Raw genomic sequence first — 20,030 nt, forward strand, 5'->3', positions numbered from 1 at the left:
CTATCTATCTATCTATCTATCTGTCTATCTATCTATGTGTGTCCATCCATCCTTCCTCCCATCTGTCTATCTGGCTATCTAATCACCTCTCAAATCGTTCTTCTGTCTGTCTATCTTTCTCTGTATCTATCCATGCACTATCAGTTGAAGATGATGTGACGAGAAAAACACAGAGAGTTTTTAGAGAGTTTACTGCTTTGATTGCATCTGTTCCCACATGAGTTCTCCTCTGATGGTCAAACTCGTTGATCTGGTTCAGTCACTGGTGCGTGATGTTCATGATCAGACCTGCCAGGCACAAAGTCTGCTTTGATTGTGTAAGACTAGCATTGATTCTTTTCAGTGATGCTCTGTGTTTTGTTTCACTTTTATGAGTCTATATATAATCTAAGTTAACTGGTTGGATGACGATGTACAATGGCTTCTCCTGTCATATTATTACTGTAATTCATTGACAGTAAGGTGTGTTAAAGCAAAGTTCACTGCAGGTTTCTAGCAGGTTTTTTTTAAAAACTATTTTGAAAATATATTTTAATTTTATTTAAAATTAAGAGTAGGAAAGTAAAAAGTGAAGTGCAGTAGTAAAATAAAGTGCAATATCTAATCATCTCTTAAATATACAAGAGACAAACTTGTGTAGTGAAAATCCAAATATAATTTTCAGTAATCTTTTCCTCACTTAAATGAAATAATACTTTTATTCATCAATCATGCAGTAAAATTTATGAAATTTGACAGTAACAATGTGTAACAAAAATGTTAGAAAGTTTTCCATTTTAAATAAATGCTGTTCTTTTTAACCTTCAAAAAAAATTAATCACAGTTTCCATAAAAATATTGTGCAGCAACTATTTTCAACATTGAATATAATCAGGATATAAATTGAGCAGCATATCAGCTTTCAGATTTCTGAAGATGATGCTTAAAATTCAGCTTTTTTCACATAAATTACAATCAACAATATATTATCATAGAAAACAGCTATTTTTAATTGAAATAACGTTTCTGTATCTTTCTGTACCTGGTGAGCAGAAGAGACTTCTTTCAAAAATATTAAAAAAATTCACTGACCCCAAACTATTAACAGTAGTGTACATAAAAGAAAGAAAAAAAAGAAAATAAAAGTTTACTGAAAAATTATTTAAGTTTTCACTCTCATATTGCTAGTGAATTTCACAAATAATCACACATAATCTAACACATTGAATTAAATGTACAATTTTGAAGAAGATAAACTGAAATAGTATTTTATTGTAAAACATACTGCAATAAAAAAGGCTCTTCTGAGAATTTGGATGCTACAAAAATCTCCAGTTAACAGATAAATCAAGCTGGCCGATATATCGGTTTATCGGTGTGTTAGTTCTTGTACCTTTTCTCTAAAACTCTTATTTTCTTGTCAATTTCAGTTATTCCCAACAGTCTGATTGTGGCTCCCGATGCCCCAAGCCCTGTGGTTCATGAGGGCGGATCCGTCAGACTCCTGTGCAATATCTCCCGTAACTTCATGGAGGGAATTTACCTGTCTCTTACCTGGTCAGTGAAGAAGGGCTCATCTCAGCTGGAGGACCTGCTGAGCTTTGGTCCAGATTTGGGTGTGACGGTTGGCAACAATTACATGCTGCGCTACACAGATGGCGGGATGCGGCTAGAAATGGGGAACGGCGTCTCGCACAGTCTTGTGCTCTCCGCAGCGACGCCGGCGGATCAGGGCATGTACATGTGCACGGCCAGACTGTGGACGAGAGAGCAGGGAGCCTGGAACCGTATTCAGGAGAAGACCATGGAGATGGGAGAAGTGACTGTCACCCCGACGGGTTAGTAACACTTTAGAACAACTCGAGAAAAAAAAACCAAAGCACAACAGAATAAAGCCATGACACAATTAAAATATATTAGTAGAAATTATATGAGATTCACTTACTGTATGTTCATTAGCATTTTTTTAGGAGAAGACATTTTTAGGAGAGAAACCGTAACAAACTCAGATTATGCCATTTGCATGCAGATTTTTATATTTTTGTATTGTTTTTATACTATTTATAGTATTAATTCAGATTTAGAATTGGCTACTACTGTTTTTTGTGTTTTCGCCGTAGTTTGTGCTTTTGTCATTTTGTTAGTTTTTAATTATGTAAACTAAATTGTTCAATTAAATTGTAAATTACATAAGTTGCAAATTAAATAATGTATTACATTTAATGATAAAAAGTTTTTTTGTTTTTTTTATTGTACATGGAATGAAATTGATTTATGAATTATGCTAGTTTTTTTCTTTTAAAATAAGTAAATTAAGTAATGCATTCATTGAAATGAAATCATACATTTGGAAAAAAAATAATGCTTTCAAATTAAATTACTTGTTTTAATGTGTAAATTGTTATACATTATATGTATGTATATATATATATATATATATATATATATATATATATATATATATATATATATATATATAAGTTATGCATTCGTTGAAATTAAATGTTGAATTATAAATTATATTAGTTTTTATTTTTATAAATAATATAAATTAAAATATAATTCAATGAATTAAAATGTTTATTTTTATTTTGTATTAAATGAAATTAAATAATATTAGGTTTTTTTATTATGCATTCAGTGAAATTAAATTATGAATGTTACATTTTATTTTTATATAAATAAAATGATGCATTAAATGTAATTTAAATTTTGTAAAAAGTATGCATTTTATACATTAAATTTGCTAAAGTCTTGAAAAGCAAACAAAAATAAAGTTAATCTTATGACTTGCACAATTTTCAGTGAGCTATTCCTTTAATTCTCTTCCATTATGACTTTATATTGTTGTGTATTTGCTTAATATTGTCAACTTCATCACTTTAGTTGTGTTGTGTCTCCTGGGAAACTGTCATGATCATAATGCCATGAAATAATCCAATTTGATAGTATAAAAGTACTTACGATGAATCATTGTTATGCAATTCGCTCGGATGATCAATGATCAAATGAATAAATAAGTTGCATTTGGAGGAAAAAGGGAATGAAGGAGAATTGATTATAGTTGTTAAAGTCATGCAGCGCCTCCCTCGAGAAGAGTAGATATGCTCTTTTGACTGGTTTTATCTTGTTTAACGTCTTCAGACCTTTCTCATAAACCAGGCTGTTTGAATTCTCGTTGCCAGTGAAATTCCTGCCTGGTTACCATATATACTGTCAATGTTACTGCAGAGTTTTAATTAAAATCAGGAAGACTGCGGGTGTCTGGAGAACCATCCAGCAGACGTTACGCAAACTCTCCGAGTCTTTGTGTTGTTTGAGATTGTAACTAGAAGATGTTAAGAGAACATAGAGCACAGAAGCAGTCTGTGTCGTCTAACGTGATGTGCTGAATATCACTCATCCCCAGGAGAAATGACTTAGAGTTTGCTTTTACAAATTAAAGGAATAGTTCAACCGTAAATGACAATTCAGGAATCATTTGCTTACTTATGTTATGGCAAACCTGGAATGAGTTGCTTTTTTCTGTTTAAAACAAAAGGGAAATTTAGCAGAATGTTCATGCTGCTCTTTTCCGTATACTAAAAGTATATTTTAATATTTTATAGATATTTATTTATAATTTTATGTGCTTTTACTGTTTTTATACTAAATAGTATTTAGAAATATTTTAAATTAGCTTTCATTTTTATGCTTTGCATTTTAATTTTAGTTGAAGTTTTAGTTATTTTATCATGCGCTTTTATTGTTCATTCTATTAAAATATTTACTATTTATTTTAAATTAGCTTTTATTTTTTCTCTTCTTTTTCTTAAACTTCAATTTAAGTTTACGTTTTAATCATTTTATGTTCTTTTGTAATTAAATTTTTTTTTTTTAGCTTTGTTTTTATTTAAGTTTTAGTCATTTTAGTAACATTTTCCTGCAAAGTTTATAATTTATTTTAAAATAGCTGTTTCTGTGTACAAGGCATTCTCTGGTCTTCTAAATCCTTACTCTCCTCAAAGAGCTCTTAGGTCTAGTAAACTTTGGAATAGTTTGCCTGTAAATGAGAGATTTGCTCCTTGACCAGCCAGTTTTAAATCTGTTCTCAAACCTTATTTGTTTTCTCTCGATTTTCTTTAAGGTTAGTTTAAGAGTTTTAATGTCAAATTGTTCTGAATCTGTTCTGAAACGTGAGGTTGCAAGTGCATCACTGTTACTCTTAATGTATGTGTTTATTGAGTTTGCATCATTGAGATCTGTATGATTTCAGTGCCATTTCTAATGCTTGCATATTTTCTGCTTGTCTTTCTCTTTAAATCCTCAGCGAGCTCCTTCAGCGTCCAGGTTCAGGACGACAGCACATTGTCCACAGGAGAGTCGCTGCTCCTCACCTGTTCTGTGTCCGCTGAAGCCTCGCTGGATCTGGAGGTGGCGTGGCTGATGAACGGCACGCGGGTTGTGGCCCGTCTGAGTCGTGACGGCGTGCTGACCAATGCATCTAATGCAGTGGACGTGAGGCGGCTGGGAAAGTGGGATTTCCAGCTCAAGGTTCACGGTGTGGATCTGTCTGACGCGGGACTCTATGCGTGTAAAGCGAGTGCATGGGTTCAGCGCGACGGTGGACGATGGGACCGGGCCACGGAGAAGGTTTCGGACCCCGTACGTGTTCACGTTATTAAGCAAAGTAAGTACGTTGCTTAACTTTCACTTGAGCTTCTTAAGTATCATTCATAATATCATGACTCGTGACATAAACAGCCCGCAGCGTCTCACGTTTTGTGGAAAAGAGTGACATTTGGAGAAAATGCCATCTGAAGCTCTGCATATAAATGCGTTCTGCTTCCCTCATCCATAAAATATTAATTTGATGTTGATTACTTGGTATTTAAATGGCATTAAAAGCATGATATGCCGTTTGTATTAGTGCACTGGAAAATATCTTTCAAGCGTTGGGCTTGGGTTTTCTATTAGAAGTTGATTTGCAAATCACGTTTTATCAGAATAATGTGTATATTTTAGTATCAGGTAAGACTGGATGATATAGCTAAAATAATAATTTTAAATCTGTATATATCTTTATTTATGTATTCACTCTAAAATGAATGTAAATGTATTCAACAAACTATTTAGTTATTGCTTGCAAGATATTTTATTTAATAGCTAAACAGTAAATTTAGTAGATAAAAAAATAATCAAGCCATGTTTTCACACTTTTTTTAACTTAATGAACACAAATTATTTTAATTTACACTGTCATAAATGAATACTTTTATTCAGCAAAAGTGCATTAAATTGATTAAAAGTTACAGTAAAGACATATATATAATGTTGTAAAAGATTTCGATTTCAAATAAATGCTGTTCTTTTGAAGTTTCTATTCATCAAAGAATCCAGAAAAATAACATGTATCACAGTTTCCACACAAATATTGTGCAGCACGACTGTTTTCAACATTGATAATAATCAGAAATGTTTCTTGAGCAGTGAATCATCATATTAAAATGATTTCTGAAGATCATGTGACACTGAAGACTGGAGGAATGATGCTGAAAATACTGCTACGTATCACAGAAATAAATTATATTTTAACATAAATTCACATAGAAATCAGCTATTTTGAATCTTAAAAATATTATAGAATTTTACTGGTTTTACTGAAATCTTTACCGAATAAATGTAGCCTTGGTAAGCAGAAGAAACGTATTTAAAAAACATTTTACCAATAGTGTATATAAAGACAATAACAAGATGCCTTGTGGGAACCTGCAAACTCAGTTTTAACGATTCACTCAAATGGACAGTTTGAAATGATTCAAGGAAGTGAATCATAAGAGTTTTTTCTTTCACTAGCTAAATGATCACAAATATCTGTGACATATCGTTCCGCCCTTAGAACCGTAAGATAAAATCTAGGCATGTTATTTCACCTTCACTACCTGACTGGTGAGTTCTTAACCCGTCCATCAATGTCAGGTGTCTAGAAGTGAAAGTAGAAAGGTTGCATTCGTTCGATCTGTGGTCTGTTTGTGAAAGTGGTGTTAATAAGCACGCTTCAGGCACGAGATGTTTCTGAAGATCCGCTCTGTCACTGGCTAATGCATGAAGGCTGTGGGTGGTCTCCCTGATGGAGGACTGCTGTCTCTGAGCCCGATGCTCTTGTTAGAAGTCAGCGTTAGTCGTTTGGGATCTCGTTGTCAGCGTGATTCACAGGGAAGAGCTTCAACTTGTTTATTCTGTGAGGAACTACAGAGAAAGAGAAGGCGTCGCTCACCTTAAAAGGCAGAAATCTGGGGTTGTTTACTCTTCTCAATGAGTGAGACGAGTAGGATTTAGTTTCAGCTCCAAAAAAATACAGAAAAAACTACATAAAACTGGCTCATACGACTGGTTCTGTGACATCACACTTGTGCACATTGATTGAAGACAGAAAATTAAGTCATTATTCACTGAAAACCTTTCCATTAATAGCAAGGTTTGAGATTAATAGGTTTCTATATACGTTCTGAATGCTTGTCTGTAAAACAGATATTTTTATGTTAACTAAAGATAAAATTTAAAACATTTTTTTTTTTTTGATAATGCCTTGAAACCAAGTGAAATAAGTTAACGATGAAGCACTAAAATTACTCATCGGAAATAAATAAAACTAAAATAATTAAACTAACCTGAAATAAAGATTAAACAGAAAAATGTAATTTAATTTAATTTAATTTAATTTAATTTAATTTAATTTAATTTAATTTACGAAAATATATGGAATATTGCCTTAGCACTAACTGAAATATATTACATTTATTATACATTGCAATAATTTCAAAAAATTAAATTAAAATTAAAATAAATGGAAACCGTAAAAAAAAAAAATACCAGTGAAAATGGCAAACACACTTTAAAAAAGAAAAAAAGAAAATGATAAATTCTGCATTGGAAAAAAAACTGCTAAAAGTTTTTAAAATTAATCATCTATTTATATATATATATATATATATATATATATATATATATATATATATATATATATATATATATATATATACAGCGCAAAATGAACAAAAACTGAAATTAAAAATAAAAATAAAAGCTAATTCTAAATTTTAGTTATGCTGTAAAAAATTTAAATAATAACAAATATTAACAAAAGAAATATTGAAATAAATAAATATACACTGCTCGATGGCAGATTTCCTATGTAATCTAGATGTAATCTAGTGTCATGCTGTATTCTGATTATTTTCTATTCTCATTTGTAAATCGCTTTGTATAAAAGCATCTGCTAAACGATTAAATGTGAATGTAACCCGATGAAGAAGTGCACAGATCAAATTATGTTTATTTCCTTACTGTCCCAAGCATTTTCCTTTAGTGCGAGGAAAGAGACAAGCGTCCTTTTACCGATTTCTTCAGAAAAAAATGCAACGTTTGGGATGACATACAGGGTTTCAATATTTAATGCAGGAAATTCCCTCCAGCACTGTAGACCAACAAGATTCTGAAGCATTAAAAAAAAGACTTAGAAAACATCACATATTGTCTGTGACTTCCTGAAGTTGACTGCATGGGACGTGTTTTCAAGACCAGATGTGACGATAAACGTCTTTTTTAATATACATCTGGAAACTAGTCTCTCTAGTTAAAATCTATGAAGAAGATTTGCAGGATTCTTGACTTTGGTGGACTGCATTAAAATAATAATTTGAAGGTTTATTTGTAAAACTAGAGCCAATGAAGACAATGAAATCAACACCCTCTCTCTCACACTCACACAAGCTCTTTAACCTGTGTTTATTGAATGTTTTCATTGGTTTCCAGTTCCCACCCCACTGTGCTCTACAGTCACTTAATGTTAAAGACAATCTCGTGTTAAAATCGCTTTCGTTTTCCGCAGAACAGCCTTGAACGGTTTGGCTCTCGTTCGTTAAACACGGTTTCAGGAAACGTGTTTCTCCTTCCAGAAAACACCTGACCTGTTCAACTGCTAATGTCTGAACCTGAGAATGGGTTTTTTGTGTGGGACGCCTAAAAGTATTGTTTTTCCCTCCTTTGTTTTCTCCTTTCCGTCGCTTTGGAGGCTTTGAGATGCTCCTGAACCAAATCTGTTCAAGAAGTAGGCAGCATGTGATTACGCTGATGGATCTTTTCCCTCAAACTGGGAGCATCACATATACACTACTGTATAAAGTTATGTAATGCTCTTTTATTAAAAAAATATTATACTCACTACATGCATATAGGAAGCATTTTTGTTACTTGAAATAAAACAATCATTATATATATATATATATATATATATATATATATATATATATATATATATATATATATATATATATATATATATATATATATATATATAAATAACATTTATTTTAACTAATTGCCAAACCAATATTTCTCCTTTTTTTCTTTTTTTTTTTTTTTTTGTATAACTTCAAATGTATATATATGGAATTTATTTTACTTAAATAGACAAAATACTTTTTTTTTTACTAAAATTATACTACAAAAATAAAACAAAAATATAAAAATAACATCTGATTCAAAATTATCAATTCATATCAGTGATACTGACATAAAACTAGCTCGCTGAGGCTGCATTTATTTGTTTACAAAATACAGTAATATCAGTAAAATTCTGAGATATTATTACAAGTTAAAACAGCTGTTTTCTATATGAATATCTCTTAAACTGTAATTTATTTCTGTGATCAAAACTGTATTTTCAGCATCATTACTCCAGTCTTCGGTGTCACATGATCTTCAGAAATCATTCTTTTGCTGATTTGCTGCTCAGGGAACATTTCTGATTATTATCGGTGTTGAAAACAAGCGTGCTGCACAATATTTCTGTGGAAACTGTGATGCAATTTATTTTTCAGGATTCACAGATGAACAAAAAGTTCAAACGATCAGCATTAATTGTGTCTTTGTGTCTTTCCTGTCACTTTGGATCAGCTCAAAGTGTCCTTGATGAATGAAAGCATGTAATTGTTTATAAACGTCTAAACTAATTAAAAGAGTTAACACCTCAGCAGAACAGTCAATGCATTTCCTAGTAAAGATCTGTTCCTCAGCTTTTCACGTTTGTATGAACAGACTCCTGCCAACATTCTCCTAATGACTCCGTTGTCTCGCTCGTGTTTATTTGTCTTGCTGTGTTTGCTCTTATAATTCAGTCTCATCACTGAGCTCTTTAATGCACAGTGATCCAGATGATTTAGTTGGGCTCTGTGTGTGTGGCTTGTTTTTGTGTGTAAGATCAAAGTCTGCGCCTGCGGTGTCTTGAGGTGTTGATGATGGAGTCGTGTTATTGTGGTTTCCTGATAACTGCTGTGAATAGTCTTGCACACTTTGCATGTTGTAGTTTGCGCCGTTATCAGCTGGTTTTGAAGAACGGTGTGTTTGCTGTTTGCTGTTGTCTGCGCAGCGCTCAATCAAAGCAGTGAAGTGCACTAACAGCACGCTGACATACTGTACCGCCTGAACCCATGCCATATGCTCCGAGATCGTATGAAGCAACGCCGGCTCAATTGTTAGAGAAACAGCTGAAGATTTCAGGAGCTGTTTTCCATCTTGTCATGCACTGATGGATGATTTGTGCTGCTCAAACTCATTAGTGTTAATGATTCTGAGACCCGGTGAGCCCAGCAACCAGAAGCTATGTTCATTCTGTACAGTCTCTAGTGTCATGTTTGGCCTGTTTGTGTATCGTTGTGCACATACAGCATATCATGCTGGAACATTTTATTTTTTATTTTTATTTATTATTATTATTATTATTATTATTATTATTATTATTATTATTATTATTATTATTATTATTATTATTATATTTTATTTTTTTTTGCATTTTACTTGTTTTTAGTTTTTCCTTTTTATTTTACTAATTTATAATAATATTTTTTTAATTTAATTAATCTTGGTGATTTCTTTAGTCAGTTCTATTCTACTCGGATTAACAAAATGATTATGATTAGTGAATCTTTTGCTTTATTAAATAATTCTCCATTATCTATTTCATTCAGATTTTTTTATATATATTGATTAATTATTTGTGTCTGTTTAAAATTATTACCCCATTGTTAGTGCTTTCTTCAATTATATTTTATTCTTATTCATAAAATAATAATTTTATTTTAGATTTTATTATTTCTTAATTATGTATTGTCATAGTCTTGTTTCTAAATCTATATTTTGATTAATTGTTCTATTTGATTAATTAATATATTTTGTTTAAAATTATTCTAATGTTAGTGTTTTTTGTTATGTTTTATTCTGATTCATAAAATTAATTACTTTATTAGTAATTACACATTTTTTATGTAATATATGTATTTTATTAAACAATTTCCTACTTTATTCTAATTTGTAATGTATTTGTATCTGATTAATTGTAATTTTTTATTTATTTTATTATATTATTATTCTACTTTTAAATAATAATTATTTTATTATTATATTAATATTAATATTAATTATTCTTATGAATATTATTATTATTATTATTATTTGATGTAGTGTTTTTATTATTTACACTATACAATATTATTATTCTAGTATGTAGTATTATTATTATTATTATACAGTTACATATATTTTTTTATTAAATTATTTGGTATTTGGTTCTGATTTCTGAACTTTCATTGTGATTTTTGTTCTTACTGATTTTGATTTAAAATCAACTAAAAAACTGAAACTAAAAAACTAAAAAAAAAGTGATTTTTTCAGTTCTGTTTTATTCTGATTATTTTAATCTGTACAGGTTTATAGTTGCATTCTAATTTACTGTATTAAGTATAAATATGAGAGACGCTCTGGTGTCATCCAGCATCTTAGTGTGGGTTTCCATTTTTTTCTAAATTTAAATCTAAATCTAATCTCACCTTTCGCTGCATCAGTCTCTCTATATTTAATGAACAAATAAACCAAACAGACGAGGACTGATCTGAGAACATACAGCTTATTCTCTGCAGCTGTGCAGCAAACTGAAGAAAGCGTGAGAGAACGAAACAGACAGAAGAAGACGGAGCACAAAGAGATAAAGTCTGATCATGTGGAGTGAAGAGGCTCTTGTTTAAACTGATTGACAGTCACTCTCTCGGACCCTTCTTCCGTTCCCAGGACACTGTGTTCCCGTCCATAGAGACCGGCTTTAGAGCTCCTGTGGGACATTCATCTCATGGGCTCTGTTTGTGTGGGTAAAGAAACACAACCTGCTCTCGTCCCGTCTCTATTTATCTTCCCTTAACTAGAACTTTCTCTGCTTCATCCCATAAAGTCACATGACCAAACTGTGCTGAGAATCATGAAGGTCTTCTGATGGAGAAACAAACTAAGTTACTCACTTTAAAAGTAATTAGCTGACTCGGAAAAGTAGGAGCCCCTCTTGAAAAAAAAGAGAAGAAATATTAAACCAGTTTTAAAATGTGATTTTGGTATTATATTATATTATATTATATTATATTATATTATATTATATTATATTATATTATATTATATTATATTATATTATATTATATTATATTATATTATATTATATTATTATAAATATTTGTAGTGCTATTATTTATAAATGATTAATTATGTTTTGAAATCGACTTTTATTTTGTATATTTTCAGTTTTCATTAATTTTAGTTTGATGCATATGAAGAATGGCTGTGTATTATCCCACTATAAGTGGGAGGGGCTTATCGAACAGGAAGTGATGCGGATGAGAGCCACACGGCGCAGATGGTCCCAGTGACTCAGTCGGCGTGACGTCCAAAAGCTTAACACAAAGCCCACCACCACATGTGAGACTCAAGTCAGTTGTGTTTGTGAGTGAGAGTCTGGATGATTTTCATTTGTCCTGCTCCTCTCTCATGTGTTTTTTTCCGAGGTATTTGTGTTCTGTGAGTATTCGGAGACTGTGTATGTGGGAGAATGGCGTTTTCTTTGGCACACTGTAAGTCTTTGTGTGTCTCTACTGCTCGCCCATGCATGAAGGTCCCAGCTGTATAGGAAGCGATGCAGGGAGTCGTTCACTGCCCACCGGGCGCGAAGCCCAGAAACACTTGACACTGGTGAGCCAAGAGCCTGGAGACGGGGTCAGCACACACCTTTAATGAGTGTGTGATTGTGCACGTGAGCCCATGGACTGGGAGGAACACTTACACTGTCTCACGTGTCTAAGACTTCTAAAATCTAGGCCTATTTTTGGTAGCACAAAATCAAAGTTATAATAGTGTTCCTGTAGCTCAATTGGTTACGCATTGCGTTAGCAGCACAAGGTTGTGGGTTCGATTCCCAGGGAGCACATGTTAGGTAAAAAATGTATAGCCTTAATGCATTGTAAGTCACTTTGGATAAAAGTGTCGACTAAATACAAAATACATCCAGCTTTCTTTTGTTCAACAAACATGGACTGAGTCACTTTGACTGTTTATTTTATGTGATTTGTTTTGCTATGGTTATAGTTATGTTTTGTGTTTCTTTTTGTTCTGTTTTGTTTTCTGGCTTTTCATGATTTGTTTTGTTAGGGCAGTTTTTTTGTTTAGTTTTTGTTTGTTTTATGCTTTAGCATTTTGTTTTGTGTGATTTTTCTAAAGATTTTTGTTTTTGTGTGTGTGTGATTTTCTTCAGTTTTGTTTGGTTGGGAGCTTTCAGTTTTGTTCGGTGTTTTGCTTTATTTTGTTTTCTGTTTTCTGTGCTTTTTAAGGCTTTTGGATTTATTTTGTGTGTTTTTGTTTCTTATTTTGTTTTTGTTTTGCTTTGTCAGGGCTTTTTTATTTTGTTTTGAATTTTTAGTTTGTTTGCTTTTTTTCAACTTTTTGTGTTTTATTTTGTTTTCGCTTTTTCACTTTTTTGCAATATCTGATTTATTAGGGATTTTTATTTTTATATGTGTGTTTTGTGTGATTTGTTATTTTTTGTGTAATTATTTAGTTTTTTGTTTGTTTTGCTTTAGTCTTTTTGTTTTGTGTAATTAAGTAGGGCTTTTTATTTTAGTTGTTTTATGACCTTTTTAACATTTAAGCTTTTTGTTTAGTTATTTTTGCTAAGGATATTTGGTAATGTTCTGCTTTGTTCTGTTTTTATTTTTTATTTTTAGATTTTTATGTTTTGTTTTGACAGGGCCTTTTATGTTTTTTTTGTGTTTTGTCTTTGTTTTACTTTTTAACATTTTGTGTTTTGTTACATATTTTTAGGTTTGTTTTAATATCAGTTGTTTTATTTTGTTCTGAATTTGCTTTGTTTTTTGTTTTGTGAGTTTTGATGTTTATTTTTTTCCTCAACAAACATGGTTTGAGTTGTTTTGCCTGTCAAGAATTGTATTAAATGTTTACTTCTAATCATGAAAATGACTAAAATAATAACACAATGCGGACACAAATCACCAGTTAAATACTTTTTTTAGAGCCAAACTTGAATTAATATCCTAAAATGCACAACATTCCTTAAAAATCCAAAAATGTAGGTTATTTCCTTATTTGTTTCGTTTTGTTGATCGGAAATATATGTGCAACACAAAAATGTAGTTTAACATATTTTTTCTTTCTCTCTCAGATCCAGAGTACACTGTTGTTCTGAACTCATCTGTGAACGCAAAGATGTCTGGCGACCCGACGGAGCTGGAATGCAAAGTCACAAATGTGTCGAACCTTCGTAGCGGGCGGCTGGGAGTGTCGTGGCTGTACAGAGGCGTTCAGCCCGGAGACGTCCCGTTATCCACTCACACCATCGCCTCTCTGGATGAGAACGGGAACCTGGTGGCAGGCAAGACGTACAAGAGCCGCGTGGAGGCGGGGCTTATTACAGTGACCCGAGCAGAACCTTCCGTGTTCAAGCTCCGCCTCCTTCACACGACGGACGCCGACGCTGGTGAATACACATGTGCTGTAACCGCATGGGTGCCGTCTCGACATGGGAACTGGAAAAAGGCTGCCGAGCATGTGTCCTCAGCGCTGAAAGTCAGCTTTGCTAACAAGCGTAAGTGTGCATCCATTAGGATGGTTTTGTAATTTTTTTTAGGGTTAGTTTATTGTTTATTTAAAAAAAAAAAATCTTTTTTTTTGGGTGTATCATTGAAGTGTTTCAATTGAGTATTGTTTGTCAGTATTTAAACTTTATTTTGCTTGTGCAAATATTATTATATTATATTATATTATATTATATTATATTATATTATATTATATTATATTATATTATATTATATTATATTATATTATATTAAACTGTTTTATTCCAAAATCCAAAGGACAAAAGTGCATCAAATAATATCATGAGGTATGTATAGTATGCTCCTGAAAATATTATTATTTGTATTTAACAAAAAATATTTTATTATCATTATTTGTATTTAACTATTTTTATTCAAAAGATAATATTGTTGTTGTTAACAAAAGTGAATTAAATCATATTGTGAGGTAAAGTATTTTGATTGTTATGTAATTTGTATTACGTTTCATTTATATTTTTAGAATTAATTTTATTTTCATAATAATAAAAATATATATATATATTTTTTATTTTTTTTATTTTATTTTGTGTTTATATATATATATATATATATATATATATATATATATATATATATATATATATATAGTTTGTATCATTTTGGCTTTGTGAAAAGTTACACACAAATTATTATTATATTAATAATAGCAATATTAATATTATTACTGTATATCAACCATTTTTCCTCAATCAAAAGTTCAAAGTGAAACCAGTCGTATCGTGAGGTAGTGTAAGTATACATTTGGATGACTACGAAATCTTAGAAAATTTGTTCACCCAAAGCAGAAAATTGCAAACCTTGCAACAAGTTTCAGCAAGACTAGTAAAACATTTTTCTGTTTAGTTTGCACTGTATGTGAAATATCAAAAGTGTCTCGTTTGTTTTAGACACCTGTGCGTACTGCAGCTCAAATGTTCACGCTTCTATTCTGGTCTGACACATGACGTCTCAGCTCATTGATTTCCTGCATCATTTCTATAATTACCTGAATGGAATAACCACATGCATGGAAGCATTTGCCCCGGTTGACTTCAACCAGCGCCATCTCTGTAATGGGGAATCCTCTGCTTCATGAGGACGTATAAATTATGCATTTGTATTATATTCTGATGTGTTTTGTGAGTTGCGGGTCTGATGCATTTCTCCACAGGGTGCAGTTTTTTCTGACATGCTGAACACTTGTGTTCAAAACGGTTGCTGCATCAAGTTACACAGCTGCAATTGCAGCTATAATGACATCTGAACATTTGGCATAATTTTGCCATTATCTGATATTGTGCCTGCTATATTGGGACACTTTTTATATTCCAAGATGCGAATCCATTGTCTTATGCAATTCAAGACCAATAACTTTCAGCCAGAAGACATGGCAGTGTTGCATTATGACTGTATTTCTGCATGATATTTAGATGTCGATCATTCAGAGCTCAGAGTTTTTTATTTTTATTTATTTAAGTAAATAATTTATTTTATTTATTGGTGAATCGTGAATTGAAATTTTATTTTGTGTTAATATTTAATGTTTATATTGCTTGCAGCAGTATAATGAGGATAGCGGCTGATATCGCAATAATATCAGTGTTATTTTAATATCACATAATACTACATTTTAATTAATATTTTAATATTTCAATATGAATATTATATAAAATATTAAATAATAAAATTTAAAATTATATAAAATAAAATAAATATGAATATATATTATGCTAAAATAAAATAACAATAATAATAATAATTATTATTATTATTAATAGTTTATTCCTTTGTAATGAAGCTATATGTTTTTTAGTGTTTTTAATATTTTTTGTTGTTTGTAAATATTGCATATGATATGATATGACATATAACATAAAATAACATTATTTAATTTCATTTCATTGCAATCAACAAGATTTTTTTAATAATTTTATTTTAAGTTAACACTGATGGCCCTGATTGATATCTCTGACTTTTGATCGCAGAGCAAATATAAGCAAACATTAGCACAGTTGCATTAATTAAAGTCTCCATTTAATCTGCAGTCAAGTCAAGTCACCTTTATTTATATAGCGCTTTAAACAAACAACATTGTGTCAAAGCAACTGAACAACATTCATTAGGAAAACAGTGTGTCAATAATGATAGTTAAAGGCAGTTCATCATTGAATTCAGTGATGTCATCTCTGTACAGTTTAAACAGTGTCTGTGTATTTATTTGCAATCAAGTCAACGATATCGCCGGAGTCACTATTAATGAGATGTGTTTGGTTCTCCTCATGTGTTTCACTCAGGTCCTGTACTCAGTGTCGTGGCCCGGCGTCTCCGTGAAGCTTCAGCTGCCGGCTCCAGGTTTGAGATGAGCTGCCAGACTCACGTCCAGAACATCCCACCGGGAGCCGCCTTCTCCATCCTCGTCTTGTCCGAGGAGGCCATCGGGTCGTCCAGCCGCAAACTGGCGTCTCTGAGCCTCGAGATGGTCCTGCAGCTGGAGGAAGACCGGGACCTGATGCTGGTGAAGAGCGGGAAGAGGGAGTTCCAGTTCCGGATGCCGGCGGTGCGAGAGACCGATCGAGGCTTTTACTGGTGTGAGATGAAGGCCTGGACGAAGCAGAGCGGGGAAGACTGGGTGGAGATGGCCAAAGGAGTGTCCAATAAGGTTCAGATCGATTTCATACACAAAGGTACAGGATGCAAGATATATTTAGATCAATTTCACAAAAACATTTCAATTTCTAACATTACGAATGCCCCTGCTGCTTTGAGAAATTGTTTTTGCTTATATACAGTAACATGTGTTTGTTATTTTATTGTATTTGGTGTATCATTGAAGTTTGTTGTTTTATATTTCATGTTTATTTTGCTTGTAGCACCTGGCTTTAAGAAAAATGCATTTACAAATAAAATTAAGATTATTAATAATAAAATGCTACTATTAATAATTATATTATTATTATTATTATTATTATTATTATTATTATTATTATTATTATTATTATTATTATTATTATTATTATTATTATTATTGTTGTTGTTGTTGTTGATGTTGTTGTTATTAGATATAATAATTCCAATTACTGTTTGTGATAAAATAATAATACCAATAACAAAAATTTTGAATTAAAATATTATTTTTAATATTGTTGTTATTATTTACAGAAAATCAAGAGCTGGGCAATAATGTAGTTTATTTTGAGACAATTTTTTTTTTTTTCTTTCCTTTTCTTTATTTTTATATTTTATATTGTATTGTATATTTTTTTATTAATTTAATTTATTATTTATTTATTTAATTGTTTGTATTTATTTATTTTACATTTGTTTGGCTTATAGTACATAGGGCTTGAGAAAAGTGCTTTTACAAATTAAATTAATAATAATAATAATAATAATAATAATAATAATAATAATAATAATAATAATAATAATAATAATAATGTTATTAATACAATCATTATCACATTTTACCCTGAAATCAAAAGGACAACAGAAATAAATTCCATTTTAACATTCATTCACATAGAAAATAGGTATTTTGAATTTGTATTTGTATCTGTATTTTTGATCTCATAAATGCAGAGACTTCTTCCAAAAACATGTAACAAATCTTATAGAACTTTTTAACAGTAGTTCAAATGACTCACATAATGCTCAATATACAGTATACTTTAACATGTCTATCTTATAAGACTTAAATGAAGTTATTTTTGTCCTGTTTTATGATTTCTCACAAGGTCCCACGTTTGATGTGTCCATCAGTTCAGACACAACGAGTGTGTTCCCCTGGGAAACTGTGAAGATGGAGTGTGATGTCAGTGTTAGCGGCACGTCTCCGACTACAGGCGAGTTACACACCTCTCTCTCTCATCCACACACAAATCAAATAAAGAAGACAGATGAATGCTAGTTAGGAATAACTTTACACTGCTGGTGTAAACCAATTATCAGTTGAAACATTTAGAATCTTATAGTTTGTTTCTTTAAACATAGAGTAAATCTTGTTAGATTAATGTTTAAATCATGAAGAAGAAAACACACCGGAAAAAAAAAATTATTTTGCTTAAAATGGGTTCACCCTTAGGCCATCCAAAATGCAGATGAGTTTGTTTCTTCATCAGATTTGGAGAAATGAAGCATTGCATCAGTGTCTCACCAATGGATGCTCTGCAGTGAATGGGTGCCGTCAGAATGAGACTCTAAACAGCTGATAAAAACATCACAATAATCCACAGCACTCCAGACTATCAGTTAATGTGATTGTGAGAAACAAATCCATCATTCAGACGTTTTTTTTACAGAAAATTGTTGCTTCCAGCTAAAATACCATAACAAAGCTTCCTCCAGTGAAAAAATTGCCTCGTCTGAATCAGGAGAGATATATGCACAGATCAAGCACAGTTTACAAAGGAAAACTTTTTCACGTTATTATAGACTATGGAAATATTAATGATGGATTTGTTTCATCTTTTGTCTTCTCAATACATTAACTGATGGACTGGAGTGCTGTGGATTATTGTGATGTTTTTATCAGCTGTTTGGACTCTCATTCTGACGGCACCCATTCACTGCAGAGCATCCATTGCTGAGAAACTGATGCAATGCTACATTTCTCCAAACCTGATGAAGAAACAAACTCATCATAAGTGAAAAACTCGTCATTTTCATCAAATATATTGATGCCAAAACAAAACAAAATTACAGCATTACAGAAAAACATCACTTTGTCAAGAGATCACAGAAGTACTTTGAGTTCAAAACCGTTATTTTACTAAACCCAGGCCATGAATAAATAGGTTATATTATGTTATCAGTCTTACTTTGTTCATTAAACACTATTAGAAGACGCTCATTCCTCTGCGACAACTGAGAAAAAAATCATGCAAACCCTGTTCCTGAGATGTTCCACACTTCAGCCAAAATCATCAGGTTCACAGCGAGACCCAGATCAGATTTGTGCAATAATAACAGATCAGCTAACAGCAGATGTGCTCGTGCCTGCTCGTGTTGCATTTGGATCTTTGTTCTGAAAACAAGAGCTAGTCTGTTTAAGTGTGTGTGTGTGTGTGTGTGTGTGTGTGTGTGTGTGAGCACTTCTTCAGTCCAGTTTGTTGACATCTAGCAGGAGTTTCTATTCAAACATTTGATTCTGTAGTGTTTTATTTTTCACAGATCATAAAGATCAGGCATTTATGGCTTCACTGAGTCATTCAGGACACTTGTTGATTTATTTCATCCATTTCCTTGTGTTACTTCCTTTAGGTGTGTTTACACGATGAAAGTTCATTTAATGTTCACAGTCGCCGTGATTTTTGCCAAGTAAGACATGATCCTGGATCAACATTATTGTCCAAAAACATAGACTAAACCCAATCCCTACCCCTAAACCTAACCTTATCCATAATTTATTCCTAAAATAGCTGATTAAGAGGGGTGAAGAAGCACCTAATTCTGATTGTAAGCCTAAAACAGATATTTTCTGAAAAGTTATATCTTAAAGGGATAGTTCACCCAAAAATGAAAATGTGATGTTTATCTGCTTACCCCCAGGGCATTTCTACTGTGAAACAAAAAAAAAACTGAGATTTTTAGCTCAAACCGTTGCAGTCTATCAGTCTAATAATGTAAATGGATGGTAATTACAGCTAAAACATACATTTAAAAAATACTATCGCTTTAATTCAGACTCTTTGGCTCATGTGTGCTTTGAGAAAAGAGCAATGGGAGAAAAGGAGAGATTCGCTGTCACTTTTTATTTTTGTTTCATGTCACGGTCTGAACGTTTTATAACCATAGTATGTTGGTGTGATTTTATAATTTTTAACAATTTTGATAAATAAGTAGTCTATGTATTTGCAATGTATCTGTAAAACACTATTATAGTTTATATTAATATTTTGAATTCGTTTTTAAGCTTTCTGTTTTGGTTTTAATTTTAGTTAAACTTTTAGTAATTGTATTGTGACATTTTAGCAATTTTTTTTATTTGTTATATTGATATAGGTTTTTATGCATTTTAATTTCAGTTTTAGTTTATTTTAAGTTAAACAGAATTTACAAAAAGATTAATGTTATCTTGACAACTAGTAACAT

At 31.7% G+C, this 20,030-nt stretch overlaps 1 protein-coding gene across 1 annotated transcript in view; it reads left to right on the forward strand.

Moving 5' to 3' along the window:
* Nucleotides 1-20,030, forward strand: part of LOC113044589 (prostaglandin F2 receptor negative regulator-like) — a 40,234-nt gene that overhangs the window by 7,955 nt on the left and 12,249 nt on the right. Inside the window, exons 3-7 of the mRNA XM_026204690.1 lie at nucleotides 1,410-1,817; nucleotides 4,289-4,648; nucleotides 13,508-13,930; nucleotides 16,235-16,624; nucleotides 17,675-17,782. Coding sequence (XP_026060475.1) covers nucleotides 1,410-1,817; nucleotides 4,289-4,648; nucleotides 13,508-13,930; nucleotides 16,235-16,624; nucleotides 17,675-17,782 — 1,689 coding nt within the window. The remainder of the gene's footprint in view (nucleotides 1-1,409; nucleotides 1,818-4,288; nucleotides 4,649-13,507; nucleotides 13,931-16,234; nucleotides 16,625-17,674; nucleotides 17,783-20,030) is intronic.

Source organism: Carassius auratus, chromosome 26 (genome assembly GCF_003368295.1).
Source record: "Carassius auratus strain Wakin chromosome 26, ASM336829v1, whole genome shotgun sequence".
Taxonomy (NCBI): domain Eukaryota; kingdom Metazoa; phylum Chordata; class Actinopteri; order Cypriniformes; family Cyprinidae; genus Carassius; species Carassius auratus.